At 42.9% G+C, this 18,039-nt stretch overlaps 1 protein-coding gene and 1 long non-coding RNA gene across 2 annotated transcripts; one reads left to right on the top strand and one right to left on the bottom strand.

Annotated features, from left to right (window-relative positions):
* Positions 1 to 8,164: 8,164 nt before the first annotated feature.
* LOC125507918 (Small nuclear RNA activating complex (SNAPc), subunit SNAP43 protein) lies at positions 8,165 to 11,226 on the top strand. The gene is made up of 8 exons (XM_048672447.2): positions 8,165 to 8,586; positions 9,252 to 9,334; positions 9,427 to 9,553; positions 9,647 to 9,760; positions 9,834 to 10,032; positions 10,203 to 10,248; positions 10,563 to 10,638; positions 10,727 to 11,226. The coding sequence occupies exons 2-8, from the start codon at positions 9,278 to 9,280 to the stop codon at positions 10,966 to 10,968; spliced, it is 861 nt and encodes a 286-aa protein (XP_048528404.1). The 5' UTR covers positions 8,165 to 8,586; positions 9,252 to 9,277; the 3' UTR covers positions 10,969 to 11,226.
* Positions 11,227 to 11,741: 515 nt separating this feature from the next.
* LOC125507919 (uncharacterized) lies at positions 11,742 to 15,306 on the bottom strand. Its single transcript, XR_007283131.2, has 4 exons — positions 15,023 to 15,306; positions 13,954 to 14,029; positions 13,508 to 13,580; positions 11,742 to 13,306 (listed from the first exon to the last, which is right to left on the bottom strand). It is a non-coding gene; the product is annotated as an uncharacterized LOC125507919 (long non-coding RNA).
* Positions 15,307 to 18,039: the final 2,733 nt, after the last annotated feature.

Genomic DNA, 18,039 nt, shown 5'->3' with positions numbered 1-18,039 from the left:
AAGCGTCGCTTCAACTCCATTCGTGAAAGTGTTCAAAATGGAGACATAGAGATTTGTAAAGTACATACGGACCTGAATGTAGCAGATCCGTTGACTAAACCTCTCCCTAGAGCAAAACATGATCAACACCAGAATTCCATGGGTGTTCGATTCATCACAATGTAACTAGATGATTGACTCTAGTGCAAGTGGGAGACTGTTGGAAATATGCCCTAGAGGCAATAATAAAATGATTATTATATTTCCTTGTTCATGATAATTGTCTATTATTCATGCTATAATTGTATTATACGGAAATCGTAATACATGTGTGAATACATAGACCACAATGTGTCCCTAGTGAGCCTCTAGTTGACTAGCTCGTTGATCAACAGATAGTCATGGTTTCCTGGCTATGGACATGGGGATGTCATTGATAACGGGATCACATCATTAGGAGAATGATGTGATGGACAAGACCCAAACCTAAGCATAGCACAAAGATCGTGTAGTTCGTTTGCTGTAGCTTTTCTAGATGTCAAGTATCATTTCCTTAGACCATGAGATTGTGCAACTCCTGGATACCGTAGGAGTGCCTTGGGTGTGCCAAACGTCACAACGTAACTGGGTGACTATAAAGGTACATTACAGGTATCTCCGAAAGTGTCTGTTGGGTTGGCACGAATCGAGACTGGGATTTGTCACTCCGTACGACGGAGAGGTATCTCTGGGCCCACTCGGTAATGCATCATCATAATGAGCTCAATGTGATCAAGTGGTTGATCACGGGATCATGCATTACGGTACGAGTAAAGTGACTTGCCAGTAACGAGACTGAACAAGGTATTGGGATACCGACGATCGAGTCTCGGGCAAGTAACGTACCAATTGACAAAGGGAATTGAGTACGGGATTGATTAGGTCCTCGACATCGTGGTTCATCCGATGAGATCATCGAGGAGCATCTGGGAACCAACATGGGTATCCAGATCCCGCTATTGGTTATTGACCAGAGAGTCGTCTCGGTCATGTCTGCTTGTCTCCCGAACCCGTAGGGTCTACACACTTAAGGTTCAGTGACGCTAGGGTTGTATAGATATGAGTATGCAGTAATCCGAAAGTTGTTCGGAGTCCCGGATGAGATCCTGGACGTCATGAGGAGTTCCGGAATTGTCCGGAGGTGAAGAATTATATATAGGAAGTGTAGTTTCGGCCATCGGGAAAGTTTCGGGGTCACCGGTATTGTACCGGGACCACCGGATGGGTCCCGGGGGTCCACTGGGTGGGGCCACCCATCCTGGAGGGCCCCATGGGCTGAAGTGGGGAGGGGAACCAGCCCATAGTGGTCTGGTGCGCCCCCCCTTGGGCCCCCCATGAGCCTAGGGTTGGGAACCCTAGGGGAGGGGGCGCCTCCACTTGCCTTGGGGGGTACTCCACCCCCTTGGCCGCCCCCCCCCTAGGAGATCCCATCTCCTAGGGCTGGCGCACTCCCCTAGGGGGCCTATATAAAGGGGGGGATGGAGGGCAGCCGCACCTCAAGTCTTGGCGCCTCCCTCTCCCCTGCTACACCTCTCCCTCTCGCAGAAGCTCGGCGAAGCCCTGCTGCGATCACTGCTGCATCCATCACCACACCGTCGTGCTGCTAGATGTTCATCAACCTCTCCTTTCCCCTTGCTGGATCAAGAAGGAGGAGACGTCATCCGCTCCGTACGTGTGTTGAACGCGGAGGTGTCGTCCGTTCGGCACTTGGTCATCGATGATTTGGATCACGGCGAGTACGACTCCATCATCCCCGTTCTCTTGAACGCTTCCACTCGCGATCTACAAGGGTATGTAGATGCACTCTCCTCTCGTTGCTAGTTGACTCCATAGATTGATCTTGGTGAAACGTAGGAATTTTTTTGTTTTCTGCAACGTTCCCCAACACGGTGAACATCCTCATGTTGATCGTATCTTCTATTTGACTCATGTTCAACCTTTCGGTCTTCCGTGTTCCGAGGCCATGTCTGTACATGCTAGGCTCGTCAAGTTAACTTAAGTGTATTGCGTGTGTAAATCTGGCTTACACCCGTTGTATGCGAATGTTAGAACCTATCACACCTGATCATCACGCGGTGCTTCGGAACAACGGACCTTAGCAACGGTGCACAGTTAGGGGGAACACTTTCTTGAAATTATTGCGAGGGATCATCTTATTTATGCTACCATCATTCTAAGCAAATAAGATGTAAACATGACAAACATCACATGCAAATCATAAAGTGACATGATATGGCCAATATCATCTTGCGCCTTTGATCTCCATCTTCGAGGCGCGGCATGAACACCATTGTCACCGGCATGACACCATGATCTTCATCATCATGGTCTCCATCATCGTGTCTTCATGAAGTTGCCTCGCCAACTATTACTTCTACTACTATGGCTAACAGTTAGCAATAAAGTAAAGTAATTACATGGCGTTTTCATTGACACGCAGGTCATAAATAAATTAAGACAACTCCTATGGCTCCTGCCCGGTTGTCATACTCATCGACATGCAAGTCATGATTCCTATTACAAGAACATGATCAATCGCATACATCACATATATCATTCATCACATCCTTTTGGCCATATCACATCACACGGCATATGCTGCAAAAATAAGTTAGACGTCCTCTAATTGTTGTTGCAAATTTTACGTGGCTGCTATAGGTTTCTTAGCAAGAACGTTTCTTACCTACGCCAAAACCACAACGTGATATGCCAATTTCTATTTACCCTTCATAAGGACCCTTTTCATCGAATCCGATCCAACTAAAGTGGGAGAGACAGACACCCGCTAGCCACCTTATGCAACTAGTGCATGTCAGTCGGTGGAACCTGTCTCACGTAAGAGTACGTGTAAGGTCGGTCCGGGCCGCTTCATCCCACGATGCCGTCGAATCAAGATAAGACTAGTAACGGCAAGTAAATTGACAAAATCGACGCCCACAACAACTTGTGTTCTACTCGTGCATAGAAACTACGCATAAACCTGGCTCTGATACCACTGTTGGGGATCGTAGCAGAAATTTAAAATTTTCTACGCATCACCAAGATCAATCTATGGAGTAATCTAGCAACGAAGGGAAGAGGAGTGCATCTACATACCCTTGTAGATCTCTAAGCGGAAGCGTTGCAAGAACGCGGATGAGGTAGTCGTACTCGTGGCGATTCAGATCGCGGTCGATTCCGATCTAAGCGCCGAATCACGGCGCCTCCGCGTTCAACACACGTACAGCCCGGTGACGTCTCCCATGCCTTGATCCAGCAAGGAGAGAGGGAGAGGTTGGGGAAGACTCCGTCCAGCAGCAGCACAACGGCGTGGTGGTGGTGGAGGAGCGCGGTACTCCTGCAGGGCTTCGCCAAGCACTACGAGAGACGAGGAGGGAGAGAGGTAGGGCTGCGCCTTGGGAGAGAGAAACTCGTGTGTTCGGCAGCCCCCAAACCTCCACTATATATAGGGGGAGGGGAGGGGCTGCGCCCCCACCTAGGGTTCCCTCCCTAGGGGTGGCGGCAGCCCCCAGATCCCATCTGGGTGGCGGCCAAGGGGGAGAGAGAGGGGGCGCACCTAGGCTGGGCCTTAGGGCCCATCTGCCCCTAGGGTTTGCCCCCTCTCCTCTTGAGGGCGCCTTGGGCCTTGGTGTGAGGCGCCCCAGCCCACCTAGGGGCTGGTCCCTTCCCACTCTTGGCCCACGAAAGCCTCCGGGGCTGGTGGCACCTCCCGGTGGACCCCCGGAACCCTTCCGGTGGTCCCGATACATTACCGGTGATGCCCGGAACACTTCCGGTGGCCAAATCCACACTTGCTATATATCAATCTTTACCTCCGGACCATTCTGGAACTCCTCGTGACGTCCGAGATCTCATCCGGGACTCTGAACAACATTCAGTAACCGCATACATACTTTCCCTAATAACCCTAGCGTCATCGAACCTTAAGTGTGTAGACCCTACAGGTTCGGGAATCATGCAGACATGACCGAGACATCTCTCTGGTCAATAACCAACAGCGGGATCTGGATACCCATGTTGGCTCCCACATGTTCCACGATGATCTCATCGGATGAACCATGATGTCAAGGATTCAATCAATCTCGTATACAATTCCCTTTGTCTACCGGTATGATACTTGCCCGAGATTCGATCGTCGGTATCCCAATACCTTGTTCAATCTCGTTACCGGCAAGTCTCTTTACTCGTTCTGTAACACATCATCCCGTGATCAACTCCTTGGTCACATTGTGCACATTATGATGATGTCCTACCGAGTGGGCCCAGAGATACCTCTTCGTTACACGGAGTGACAAATCCCAGTCTTGATTCGTGCCAACCCAACAGACACTTTCGGAGATACCCGTAGTGCACCTTTATAGCCACCCAGTTACGTTGTGACGTTTGGTACACCCAAAGCATTCCTACGGTATCCGGGAGTTGCACAATCTCATGGTCTAAGGAAATGATACTTGACATTAGAAAAGCTTTAGCATACGAACTACACGATCTTGTGCTAGGCTTAGGATTGGGTCTTGTCCATCACATCATTCTCCTAATGATGTGATCCCGTTATCAACGACATCCAATGTCCATGGTCAGGAAACCGTAACCATCTATTGATCAACGAGCTAGTCAACTAGAGGCTTACTAGGGACATGGTGTTGTCTATGTATCCACACATGTATCTGAGTTTCCTATCAATACAATTCTAGCATGGATAATAAACGATTATCATGAACAAGGAAATATAATAATAACTAATTTATTATTGCCTCTAGGGCATATTCCCAACACCATTGTTGTTCTCGCCATCTCATACTTCCTATGTTTGTTGATCCCTTTCTTCTTTTTGACAAGCCACTTCTTAGCTAAGATAAGGTTGCTCCGAGTGCTGGACTTGGAGGGCACCTTGTGTGTGTTTGATCATCACCTTAACGACATTATGAAGCTTTTTCACCTAAAGTACCTTTCTTTAAGAGGATGTCCTCCTATTTATCACCTGCCATTTTCTCTGGGCAACCTAAAACAACTTGAGAAACTAGACTTGAGAGGTATAGTGATAGAGTCAAGTTTCCACTTAGGGTCAGAAAACTTCGGAAGCTAAACCATTTCATGTTGGTAAGGAACCCATGCACAAGGACATCTCGTATGAACAAGTTGTAGAGGACTTGCAAGGGACGATGAGGATCAATGCATGCCTTTTGACCATCTCATCGATGGTACTTTATGCACATTGTTTTGCAGACTTGGATCTTTACTGCAGCAACCACCGTGACTTGTGCAGTGCCTGTTGTTGCGATGAAGCTGGACACACATGATGTTGTAGTACCAAGATGGGTGAGAAAATTGAAAGCCCTACACACACTGGGTGTTGTGAACATCTCACGCGGGACAACCATTCTTCAGAACATAAAAACACTCAATAGGTTGCGGAAGCTAGGAGTGACTGGCATCAACAAGAGAAACAATCTAGAGCGACGAGATCAACGGTTTCTCATCTCAGTTGCTTGAAATCCTTGTCAGTGGGCTCAGAAGGGATGCCTAGATTATCTGGCTACTTGGATGACATGCCCACTCCTCCGGAAAACCTACAGAGCCTTAAATTGTATGGCAATCGTCAGATTGCCTGCATGGATCTAGATTCCAGAGCCTTAGAAATCTCATGAAGCTGAAGTGCGCAATTCTAGGATATTGGCCCATAGTGCTGCCATACAGGTCCTTGGGAAGTTGCCGATCCTGGCCATCATGTGTCTGTGGACGAAGTCGTTTGAAGAAGAGGTCCACTTTAGTTTGGGCATTTCCGAGCCTAGTGATGCTGCACCTAGATTGCCTAGATGACCTGAAATCGCTGGATTTTTCGCTAGGAGGGACATGTAAGTCTGAGGTATTGTAGCTCTCTGATACCTATAGTCAGGAACATCGTAGCAGGCTTCAACATCTTCCAAGGCTCAAGGAAGTTGTGCTCAAAGGAGACCAACTGTCCATGGGGAAATTGCGTGCCGACCTTGCCAAGTTTCAAAATCGACCTATTGTGTAACTGAATTGAGCCGGGCTCCAGAATTGACCCATCTAGTCAAACATGTGTTATTATCTCATTATTTGACATGTACGTGGTGTATATATTGTTGTCTGTTGTGGTACATGAATCTGAATTGTTTCCTGTGTTTAATTATGTGTTTGAATGTATGCCGCATACAACTGTTGTGGTATCTTGATAAGGTGGAAAGTACTCATCTCTGTGACCATCGATCGTGGTGACAATGCATGTCTCTACTATATCTAGCCTATGTTTGATTAGTTCAGGTTAGCGGCTCAGCGTCCAGCCCACCAATGCGTGAAAGGCAGGCCTAATCATGCACCAGCAACAAAAATGAAAAAAAGCTCGCCCTCCTCTCATGATGTGTTCCTCCACTCCTCATGCACGGGAGCTATATCTCGTTTATAGCAAGATGATAGCTCTGCTCTCCCTCAATGATTGCCATATGGGCTAGCCCACTAGAACGTGAGAGCTCGCTCGTCAGCGTCCGACCGTTGCGTTCGGTCAGCTCGCTTTGTTTTTCTTTTTCTTTTTTGAATTAGTTTTGTTTTGCGCTGTTTTTCATCAGTTTTCTTGGGGTTTTCTTTTTTTCTTTGTTATAACTTATGCTTTCTTTGTTTTTCAATGGTTTTCTTTCTTTATTCTTGGTTTTTCTTTTATTCTTGGTTTCTTCGTTTTGTTAAGTTTTCTTTGTTTCTATGTTTGGTTTTCATTGATTTTCTTTAGAGTTCTTCATTTATATTTCTTTTTCTCAGTTTTTTTGAGTTTTTTATTTTCTTTTTATGTGTTTTTATGGTTTTCATCGGGTTTTCTTCGGTTTTAGGGTCTTTTCGATTGAATTTCTTTTGTTTTCTATTTTTTGTTTGTATCATGTTTCCTCTGTCTTCTATGTACCTTTTTCACGTACATGTGAAACTTTATTTCTATATACATGGTAAACATTTTTAAAATACACAATTTTTTAATAATTTTCTTTGATGCCTACTTTTTTTGTATACATCAAGAACATTTTTGTGTACATTTAACATGGTTTAAGACATGATTAACATCTTTAAGTATTCAAATCCATTCTTTCTCATAACTTGAGAATATGTACAGCGCAGAACAGAAAAGAAGGCAGATTTGATGAGTTGTAGGGGCGAACCCACTTCCACTGATTTCTTGCAGGAAGGTTCTATAAGGGAAAAAGAATCAGAGTTGTGACCCGGTAACCTTGATTTCTTTCGAAACGTCATTACGAGAGTAACAAAGAAAGCAACTTCGTCACTTTCGTGTACTCATGTCAGCATTCTCACTTCTGATATCTCCAAGTCTTGTCACCAAAAACCTTCGCCAATTGAACATTTCTTGCAAATGCATGTTTGATGTCTAATTTTTTCATAAAACAGTGTACATTTTTCATATACATCAGAAATATTTATTTGATATACATTTAACATTTGCCAAACACATGATTAATATTTTTTATAATGTCACATATGATTTTTGAAACACGTGCACATTTTTGAAATGTCACAAACTTTTTTTGTATGCTATTAACATTTTTCATATATATTTCAAACATTTCTTTTATATACATTTAACATATTTTCTACTCCATCCCAAAGTAAGTGTATGAAGCTTAGTATAACTTTTTACTAGAGCTAGTACAAATTTAAGACACTAATTTTGGGACGAAGGGAGTATATGATTAACATTTTTCATAAATTTCACATGTATTTTTGAAATACCTGAACATTTTTAGATCTCAAGATGATATGCTAGCTCAGTCTCTCGGAGATGCTCATAGAGGTAGGGTGAGGGTATGTGTGTATGTATCTATGGGCGTCTGCTTCTGTACTGTGTTCAAAAAAAAGTCAAAAACCGTTTTCTAATATTCTATCAACATTTTCTAATTAAGCTAACAATTGTTTTACATTGTATTAACAGTATTTAAAATTCACGATTTTAAGTTTTTTATTCGTTTTTATGTTTGTAAATATATGTGCTTACAATATTTTGGTAAATAATAAGAATACAATAAAAAATAAAAAAGAAGAAAGGGAAAAATAGGAGAAAAGATGAGCTTACCTGGAACCTACCTGGGCCGGGCCCTTCGCAACGCCCTGCGGAGCAGAGTGTGGTGTAGGCGCGCCCGTCTCCTCACCGGTGCGCAGGTTTCTGTTGGCTCGCTAGGCGCACGCACGCCTGCAGCCGCCGCCTCTTCCGCAGCTCCCGCCATCCGCATCAGGCTCAGGCCGTTCCGAGCCCTAGAGGGAGGCGGCGCCGCCGCGGCCGAGTTCGAGTGCGTCCTGCCCCCTATCAAGCTCCCCTGCCGCGTCTCCCAATCCACCCTAGGCCGCCCCGCATCCAGCTCGCGCGGCCCCCTCCTCACTGCGCCGCGGCGGCCGTTGCCCCAACGCCCCTCCGCCCCTGCATCCTACCGCCGCGAAGCCTCCGGCCCTCTCCTTCCCCACCCCTCTGCAGCCCCGTGTCCAAGAGCAGGCCCCTACCGTCGTAATTTCGTGTTCTTCGCTAACGCCACTTCGGCAACGTCTTCTTCTTCTCTGGTGAGTCCGAGAACGATTCTTTCGCGCTGTAGGTTCTCCTCCCTAACTATTCCGGCAGCAGCTTAGCATCTTTGGTTGAATTCACTCATTAGGAAATCCTGAGGTCTCCCTGGTCAGTGGTCACTAGGGTCGATTTGCTACCAGTTTATACACATGATTATATTTCTCATCAGGTCCTGCAGCATGAATGCTTTGTTATCACTTCTTTCGGAACTAGTAGAATCGCCGAGTTTTGTAGAGATAATTCTAGACTCACGGGCAGATTGTGGTTTTACTTTGTTGTGCAGTGCAATCTATTTAGTTTGGTGATTGCTTGCTTACTAGTTTTAGTAAATTGCTGCTGTTACAGCTTAAAAAAGATGCATTTAACTACCTGTTAAATTGATAGTTAAAAGTACTAACTGCATTTTGAAAGCAACGGCAATGCCAAAAAAAAAAGTGGACAATGTCACCAAATTGATAAGGAGGACTGGATAACCAAGCTCAAAAGTCCCATCAAAGGGAGAACAAGCAAACTGCAGAAAGCATTCTTGCATCATTTAGGCCTTCTATTTCTCTCCGTGGAGTTCTCTGATAGATGGTGCCCGTTTCAGTATTACATTTCTCATTGAAGCGAGCAGTTGTTGTTGTTGTTGTTGAAGTGGGCAATTTTTTTCTGGATTCAGGTTCACGTTTGCCGTCGACTGTAAGTATGGATCTTGCTCCTTTCAAGCTGGATATTGATGAGCTACTAGATGATTATGCCAAGGTGATTTCCTTTTTCTGTCATGCAGTTAGTCAAGGTGTGTCATGCTCATATAAATGTTAAATAAGCAGCATCCTTGTGCTTCTGTTTGGCAGGAAAATTGTACGTCATTCACCGATTTCAAGAGAGTGTGGATGGCCAAGAAGTTTTCTTATATCTTTGAAGGCCGACCCAAGACGAATTCAGGCGTTTTTATGCAATCCCTCTTTTTGCATTGTATTGGTAGGCTATATGGTTTCCTTGAAATTGCCACTTTACCTGCAACAATCTTTCTTACAGCACTGGTGATGTATTTTATTTTTCTTGTCTGTGTAGGCCATATGACTTCCCAAAGTTCTCTACTTCAGAGGTTGCCTGGGCTTTACTGCCTTTACTGCCTTTATGAGTGCCAACCATACAAGCCACACTACAAAATTTATCTGTCTCTTGGTAAGGTATATTTTTAGTCACTGATTTATGGCTTATTGGAAAGATCAATTCCCTGAATATGTGATTGCAACAGAGGAGTCCAAGAAACTCAAAGACTTTGTCATTGAGGCTAAGCAGAATGGGCTTGCTCTTGTACCAGCACTTGTCAAAAGGATGCTGGACAAAGGCATGTTTCTGTTTGGGTTCATAAATTTGCTTGGTGACAATGAGGCAAAGGAGGTTGATGAAATGAATGCATCCCAGAATAAACGGGTGAAATTTGCCTGTGACAAGTATGTGGATTTTCTTCTTTACCATTTGTCTTGTCTGATCTTCATCATTAGCATTTGTGTGTTCTTCTTGCAGGGTAGTAAGCTTTTGCGTTCGCTATATTCTCTGTATGCAGACAGGAACACATTACTGATTACTTACTAATATTCTGAATGTTTTTTTTATATTCCAGGTTGTTTGCAAATACTCAAATAGGGAGTTACACGCACACAGACTTGGTAAGTTTAGTCTGTTTCCATTCATGGCCTCTTTTTAGTTTCATTTTTAACACACTCCAGTGCATTGCCATTAGGGTTGATGTTATCATTTATTTTATCCACTCCACCGCCTGCCCCCCTTCATTCTGCCAATGTTAGTGATTGATGTAGCCTGCAACGATTCCAGTTAATGGTTTGAATAAAGAATTGCTAAGCTGTGTAGTGCTGGCAATATCACTATAAGAAACAATATCAGGATGAGGCAATCACTTTTTTATTTTGTATCAATGGTATTCATTTTCTCTTCTGTTGCTGACACATCAATCTGCATCTAGGGAGTGGAGTTTGAACTTGACAGCATCAAGAAACTGTCAATGGACTACGCTAAAGCCAAAGAATCAGCCTTTGCAGGTGCTTATCTCTTCTCATCATCATCTTATACTACTTGGATTTTTTGTAGCATTGGGACTGTCATTGACCCTATCGCTATCCTTGGCAGAGGCAAGCCAAACTGTTGATGTGGAAGATGCCAAGCACATCCTTCAGAATGACAAACTGCTGGGTGACAAGGTAGAGGAAATCGTCAAAGAGTGGGATGCCCAGAAGGAAGAGTTCTACCAGAAAACAGGTGTATCTCCCCATGATGAACTGGCGGTGGTTGACAACGACGAATCTGGAGAATTCCATGACGAAAACGAAACCGACGCCTTTGATGAGTTAGAACAGCTGCTGCTGGAATGAGGGAGCATCCAGTAGCCTGTGAATGACTGAAGAACTACTACCCTGCTCATGCCATTTTGTCACGGCATGGAATCGACATTGGGCTGACTCGGCATGCCCAAAATATTCTTGAAAGCATTTTTCGTCGCAACATGTCTGAAGCAAAAAAATTGTATGTAGTTATATTTTGGTTGGATGAAATGTTGCCTGATGTACATATTTCCATGTAACAAATTGGGTTTCCTAATTCAGGAAATGTTGCATTTTTGCATGCTTCTATTGAGCTGCTCCATGTACGCATTAAGCATCCGCATAGGCCATTGAACATCTCTCAATTTTTCTTAGCAGTATATATATATATATATATATATATATATATATATATATATATATATATATATATATATGATTGGCAGAAAGAGAGGATGTGTTCACCCTTTGTTGATACTAGTAAGCTTGCACGTGCAACGCACGATAGCATAATAGAAAAAAAATCCCATTCATCTATAGTTCTTATGAGCTAGCAAAAAACATCACATATAAATTTCCAGAAAATACTTTCGTCAGATTTACGAACCTTCCTAATTGCATATTGCAATGCATAGACAAACATCTAATTGTTGTAACAAATTATTGGTCATCCAAAAATCTAATAGCATGAATGAGTTGTAAACTTTTAATTATCTGGAGCATCAGATAAAATTATATTCATGTGAAGTAAATTGATTATACAAGTACAATGTTTCATTCCGCCGCAAAAAAGTACAATATTCCATTCATGAAATCCTTAAGTATGCACACCCCAATAGGATCATGTATATCCACATTACATCGCATAAACAAGTATTTTTGTATTACGTCTTGAAGTACACTCATATTCAGGCACAAACAAGCATATGGGAGGCCCAAAACCGCAGCTCCCATCATCCTGAACAACTCTAACAAAAGCACATTCCCTCATCCTCACTAACTTTCTGATCATTCCCTAAAAAAAAACTAACTCTGGTCTTGAATGTGGTATCATGCCAAAGTACAAGCTCCAAGGCTTACAAATATGTCCTAAAGCAACATCTTTTGAACGGCACAGATAAAAATCGAGAATTCCATTGTCTGCACTCATTAAGTCTAGCAGTTTATCTTTTTTGCGATGAAAACTTCAGGAACTTGAGGCGTCCAATTTCTGCTTTTCAGTGTTAGCTTGCCACAATGTGTATACTACAACAGAAAATTAGCTGAAAATCTAATCATCTACAACTTCAAAAATACAGATGATTAGAATATTTGGCAGAGGCATGAATTGTGTAGTAGTGAGACTTCCTGCCATAATAATTAGAAGTACAAAAGAGGAGCAAACATCATTAATGAAAGAGCTCAAAGGAAACCTGTGGGTTTTATGGCACATATCAACACCGACACCCTTAAATTATTCATCACAACAAGAATAATTAAAAAGATTAGGAATGCAAATTACGGGTTTCGAATTTACATCCTAAAAAAGATATAATATATTGTTGTCAACTGGAACTGGTAGCATCCACAATAGCAGAAACTGTACACCCAAAAATGATATGCATACAGGCTCAGAATTACTATATAGTTCATAGAAGGATACATGTTTTTTTCTAATTTACGTAACATTGTTGTGCCTAGTTCCCATGGTAAATCTTTACCCCCAGACCAAAATCAAGCTACCAAAGCTAGCAACCCCTCTCCCGAGCTCTATAAGCATGATAAGGGTAAAATTAGAAGGACATGGCTTTGGTAACTTATGTGAGAAGATGTGCTACTAATATTTACAGCCTTGTATCGTTGTACGTACCTCCCTATTGGAGAGAAAGTACAGAAATGTGATTGCACTGATATGCAGTATAACTCACCAAGTTACCATCTGAGCACTACTTGGTGAATGATACTTCAATATGTGTTTTAGGTTACTGACACATTTGTCATCTCCAGAATTTTCTAAGTTCCAAAATTAATGTCAACATGATGTGTTTTAGCTGGATCTGAAGTCATATTAGTCATTTCCCGCAGAAATAACAAACTCAGCTATGACTACAAACATAGAAGATGAAACCAGTAAAATCTTAGCATTATATAATCTCATGAAGTAAGAGAAAAATATCGAGTTACCGAATATTTTCATAAACAAAGCAATCCAGAAGAAGAGAGGCGGCAGGAAGCTGTTCATATTGATTGATAGCACTCCATATGCTCTCAACAGTAAAGGAGAGAGTAGAGCCGGAAAAAGTTAATGAGAAGTTCGATGACATCTCTCTTCTTGGATGTTGCACATGTATATATATTGACCATGTAGTCATAGCTGGTAAGAGAGAATCAGTTTTGTCACCTATTGAACCTACATACCACAAAGATTTGATATGAACGTTAATAAAATATATATAGAGAATATTAGAATATAGATATGGCAATCCCCTATGCAGCAAGCCACAAATTTGTAGGTGTCAAATTTAAATGCTCTCTTGTTTTGTACAGGAGATACAATTGCAGACCTACAAAGTGAGAGCTGGAAAATCAACAATAGGTGGGTCATCTATACCAGGTTGTCGCCAATAGACGATCGCCTAAGCTTGTTGGTTTATCTTTTTCCTTCACAAGCTCCACATAATGACCTGTCGGAAGAACATTTCAGTAGAAGAAGAAATGAGTTCACATCTTGATAATTAAACATCACTTCATGACCATTAGATCAATACTCTGCTACAACAACTGAATTCGCATAACTGTCGTCAAATCAGGATAGTCACGGCTGTTTGAGATTGACTAACAATTTTTCATTTAAGTTTTCATAATGTTTCTTATCCAAGACATGATGTATACAAGTGTTTTTCATATCTGTTACTCATCTATGCACCTTTTAGTCTCTTTCTCATTTTTTTTGTAGCTGATGCAATGGAGAAGACAGATTAGGAGGCATGACAGCACACAAGTTCGATAGTTACTTGTGAAAAGATACAAAAAAAATAGAATAGGTGGAGTGCTTACGTATCAACACCGCTGCTAAGACAGTAGCATCCTTCCCTCTGGTTCCTTCACTATAACAGAGATCCATTTACATGAGCTGCAAAATTTCTAGACATTTAGGAGCTCATATATACTTTTCGTCAGGAACTGTTAAAGGTCAAATTTACATAATAAATAATATCCTTTAACAAAACAAAGAAACCTGGCATGCCCAACAAGACCAAACCAAGTATAAAGCATTTAGGGAGGTGTTTGTTTGAGGAATGGTAATGCAAACACAAATGTAATCAGATCAAGTTGTCAGCGTCAACAGAATGGGCAAAAACAGAAACCTGTTTGTTTCAACCAATGTATCGACAATCTTTTCAACATTCCAACATTTATCAATTCATAGGACCCGATGCCGAAAAATACTCACAAATCTTCTACTAAAAAAATTCATAGGACCCAGTAATTAATCTTGTAATAAAATTAGGAACACAAGAGATTGAAATTCCCGTCATGAATTAGTTAGAACTGGACAAATTTTACAGCAAAATCAATTATACGGAACTCCACATGGGTTATCCAATCAATTATATAGAACTCGACATGGGTCATCCACATGAGGAAGGAGCTCATGGTGGGGATTTGGATAGAGCCGGGAGTGAATAGGTGTGGGATCTGTTTACGCGGTATTTACTTACAAACACATCTAACATTTTGTGATGCTGTAGTAATCACATAACGGATTGGAAAATTTTGAACCAACAAGTCGTATAAAGAACACATCAGCAGGTAAACGATTTTAACCATTTTCTTCTCGGTGTCGCTTCTTTTAGATGACGGGTGACTGGAGAGGAGGGCTAGGGAGGCTGCAACCAGCACGGGGCGCGGTGGGGACAGTGAGGCGGCGGCATCGTGGGGTCACATGGAGAGGAGGCTGGGGGAAGTGAGGCGCCGGCGGGATCCATGGGGCAGTATCGTCCCAGGAGGAAGCGGGGGCACCAATATCAAGTGTGGTAGGAGCGTGGGGGTGAGGAGAATCCTAGCTGGGTAGGGGAGAATAGAGCACGGGGATGGAGTGGCTGAACGGGGGGAGCTAGGTTACCGCTATGCGCCGCCCGCTGCGTCCCGCACTGCCGCCGCTACTCGGAGGAGGAGAGGGATCCCGCCGCCGCCGACGCAGGTCGGTCCCGATGCGTCCCGCGCCGCCGTCGCTCGACGAAGGAGAGGGATTCCGGCGCCCGCAGGCCGAGTCTGCTGCACCCCGAGTCGCCCGGCGGCGTCTTGTAGCGGTGGTGAGCACAAGAGAGGAGGGAGGGGGTGGGGAACTATGGAGGTGGGTGGAATAGATCCGCGAGTTGCGGGCGGGGGACGCGGAGCGCGAAGAGGATTGGCAGACCACGGCGTCTGTTGGGCAGAACATTTGATCTGGGACGTCGATGATCTGGTTGATACATCATTAGCGTAATACAGACAGTAGGATGTGTTTAAGTTGAGTTAATCGGAGGGTCCTGGTTATTCCGTGTACAGTTTGTTGTGTGGTTTTAGGGTAGTTTATGTTTGCTTTTTTAATAATAGCATAGAAGCATAGATGTTACCAAAAGCATAGATAATAAAAAGCACACTATAGAAAAGTAAAGTCATAAATATTCAGATGTCTTCAAAATATGGGGATGGCACCCAAACATAGTATAATAAAATTATAAAATGGGTGAAAATATTGCGATGGCAAAAAAGCGCTGCATTCCATTATTGTTGAGATTTGAACCCGGGTCGTCTAGGGAAAGCCAGATATCCTAACCGGACTAGACAACGATGGATTATTTTCTAAAAACAAGCAATACTTATATAGGAGTTTATCCTCCCATCCTTACTTCAAAATGTTATTTAATGTGGCTTACTCACAGATAATGCGGCTTACTCACTGATATTTATTTGCGCCTAACTGTGATAAAACCTGGATCTGTTTAACTTGAGTAGCCACGCATGTGCTACTGACCGTGCATAGGCAAAAACTACTGGAGTTGAAGCACTAATCACCAATAATTTTTGTTTGCGCATACAACCATTAATGATTAGAAATAACACTAAGACATAGTACTTCATTGCATAACATGTTTTATTGCTTGTTTAGATGAAATGCTACATTGCATAAGAAAGAAAAAAAATATGTTATTAACCATGGCTAAGACATAATCCTTTTTTCCTATTGCAGAGTGGTTATCACTGGCGGGTCCCGCCGTCGGACGACCGATCGGTGATAGACAGGAGCTGCCACCCTCGCTAGGCTCATCCCTGACGATGGTATACAAGTTTTTTGCCTACCTAAGTGTTGTGCACTTTTGTGTGAAAAGTTTCATAACTAAGGAGGTACTAATTGGACAATTATTTTCGTATACGAATGTGTTTCTTCCAGATTTGAGGCTCAGTTTTCATAACCAATTTTCGTAATTAGCTGCAGCTCGGCACCAGCAAACGGTAGTAGTTGTTCACCTTATACTTTCTTCATAGAATTGAAGCACAAATCCCTAAATGTATATTCAGATTCATAGGACGAGGCATAATTCATGCCTTTTGATAAGAAAGTGCATTTCCATTTATGGTGTGTGCACAAGGAAACACACATTTCAATTTTATAGACAATAAAAAGATGGTAGCTTCTCTTCACAGTGTTCAGATTAAAAAGAGCATAAGTTAAGTACACACGCAGAGTATAATAATACTACCACAGGCAGAAAGTTCTCTCAGTATTTGCTGGCCGTTGCAGCCCATAGAGAAGAAAAGGCAAATCACAGATTGATTTGTGCACTTGAATTCAAGCTTCTGAAATTGACCATGCAAACAGGACAGATGATAATTGGACAACTTTTCTGAATGAGGAACCTAATGTATTTCTGCAATAATCATTTGGATATCTGGATCGTTGTAAAAGAGCCAACGGATCAGATATTCCTCCGGGAAGCTGCTTGATGGCAGTGGCTTCAACTCGTTACAAGCCTACTGCCTATAGAGTTTCCAACGACATGGTTAGGAACTTGCGACGTAGTAGAATAATGAAGCTGAATGCATCAAACATACAATCTCACATTAAATTATTAATTAGTGTCTGGATAATTCAAAATGCATAGTTTCAAAGGCTTTGACTAGGCATTTCGCAAAGAAGTTTCTTACCTTAGCTGGATCTCGCTGGTGCCACCTAAATGGTAGATTGACTAGATGTATCACGTAATAAAGTGACTATTGGAATAATGTTGCACTAAGGAGCAAAACTTACCCAATCATGTTGATGGCTAATAATCAGCTTCTCATTTAAACTCTTCAGGGTTGCCGTCTCTGACAATCGAGGGTACATGTGGCTCTGGTAATTGGTTATGCTTATCTTGATGGCAACTTCTCTTTCTAGCACTTATGATAATTTTGGGTCCCATAATGCCTAATCACTGAGACTTCGGGTCATTGGGTATGCTGAAACATAGCTTGAGGCAGTAACATAAGCAATTAATTTAAATGCTTTGAGTAAGCAATCCTTTCTCACAGAAAGCAACGCGATTGTTGAACGTTACATGTAGCATCCAAAGTTAGCCATGGATGCTATGTACATAGTAAAATAGAAAATAGAAACATGTTATTACAAAATTTGCTACCCTTGAAAAATGTACATATTTCCACTAGTAGAAAACAGGGTTTTGGTTCGGGTCTGGCCAGTCCATTAGTCCCGGTTCTTCACGAACCGAGACCAATGGGGGCATTAGTCCCGGTTCATGAGCCCAGGGGGCCGGCCGGGGCCTCGTGGGCATTGGTCCCGGTTCGTCTGGATCCATTTGTTCCGGCTCTAGGCACGAACCGGGACCAATGGGCCACGCTCCTGGCCCACAACCATTGGTACCGGTTCGTGCCTAGAACCGAGAAGGGTGGGCTTTAGTCCCGGTTCCTGTCACGAACCGGGACAAATAAGCTGCCTATATATACCCCATCGCCGCAGCAGAGCACTCCATAGTGCTCTGTTTTTTTTCTGGCCGGCGAGGGGAGTGCATTTGGGTGCTCTAGCTCACCTCCTATACACATGAGGTGTTCGATGAAATGCCCGAGCCACACTAGTTAAGCTTTCTCCTCTCGAAGCTC

The sequence above is a fragment of the Triticum urartu genome, chromosome 5A (assembly GCF_056163025.1).
Source record: "Triticum urartu cultivar PI428250 chromosome 5A, HENAU_Tu73, whole genome shotgun sequence".
NCBI lineage: Eukaryota > Viridiplantae > Streptophyta > Magnoliopsida > Poales > Poaceae > Triticum > Triticum urartu.
Note: the sequence above shows the minus strand (reverse complement) of the source record. Positions and strands in the feature narration are given on the sequence as shown.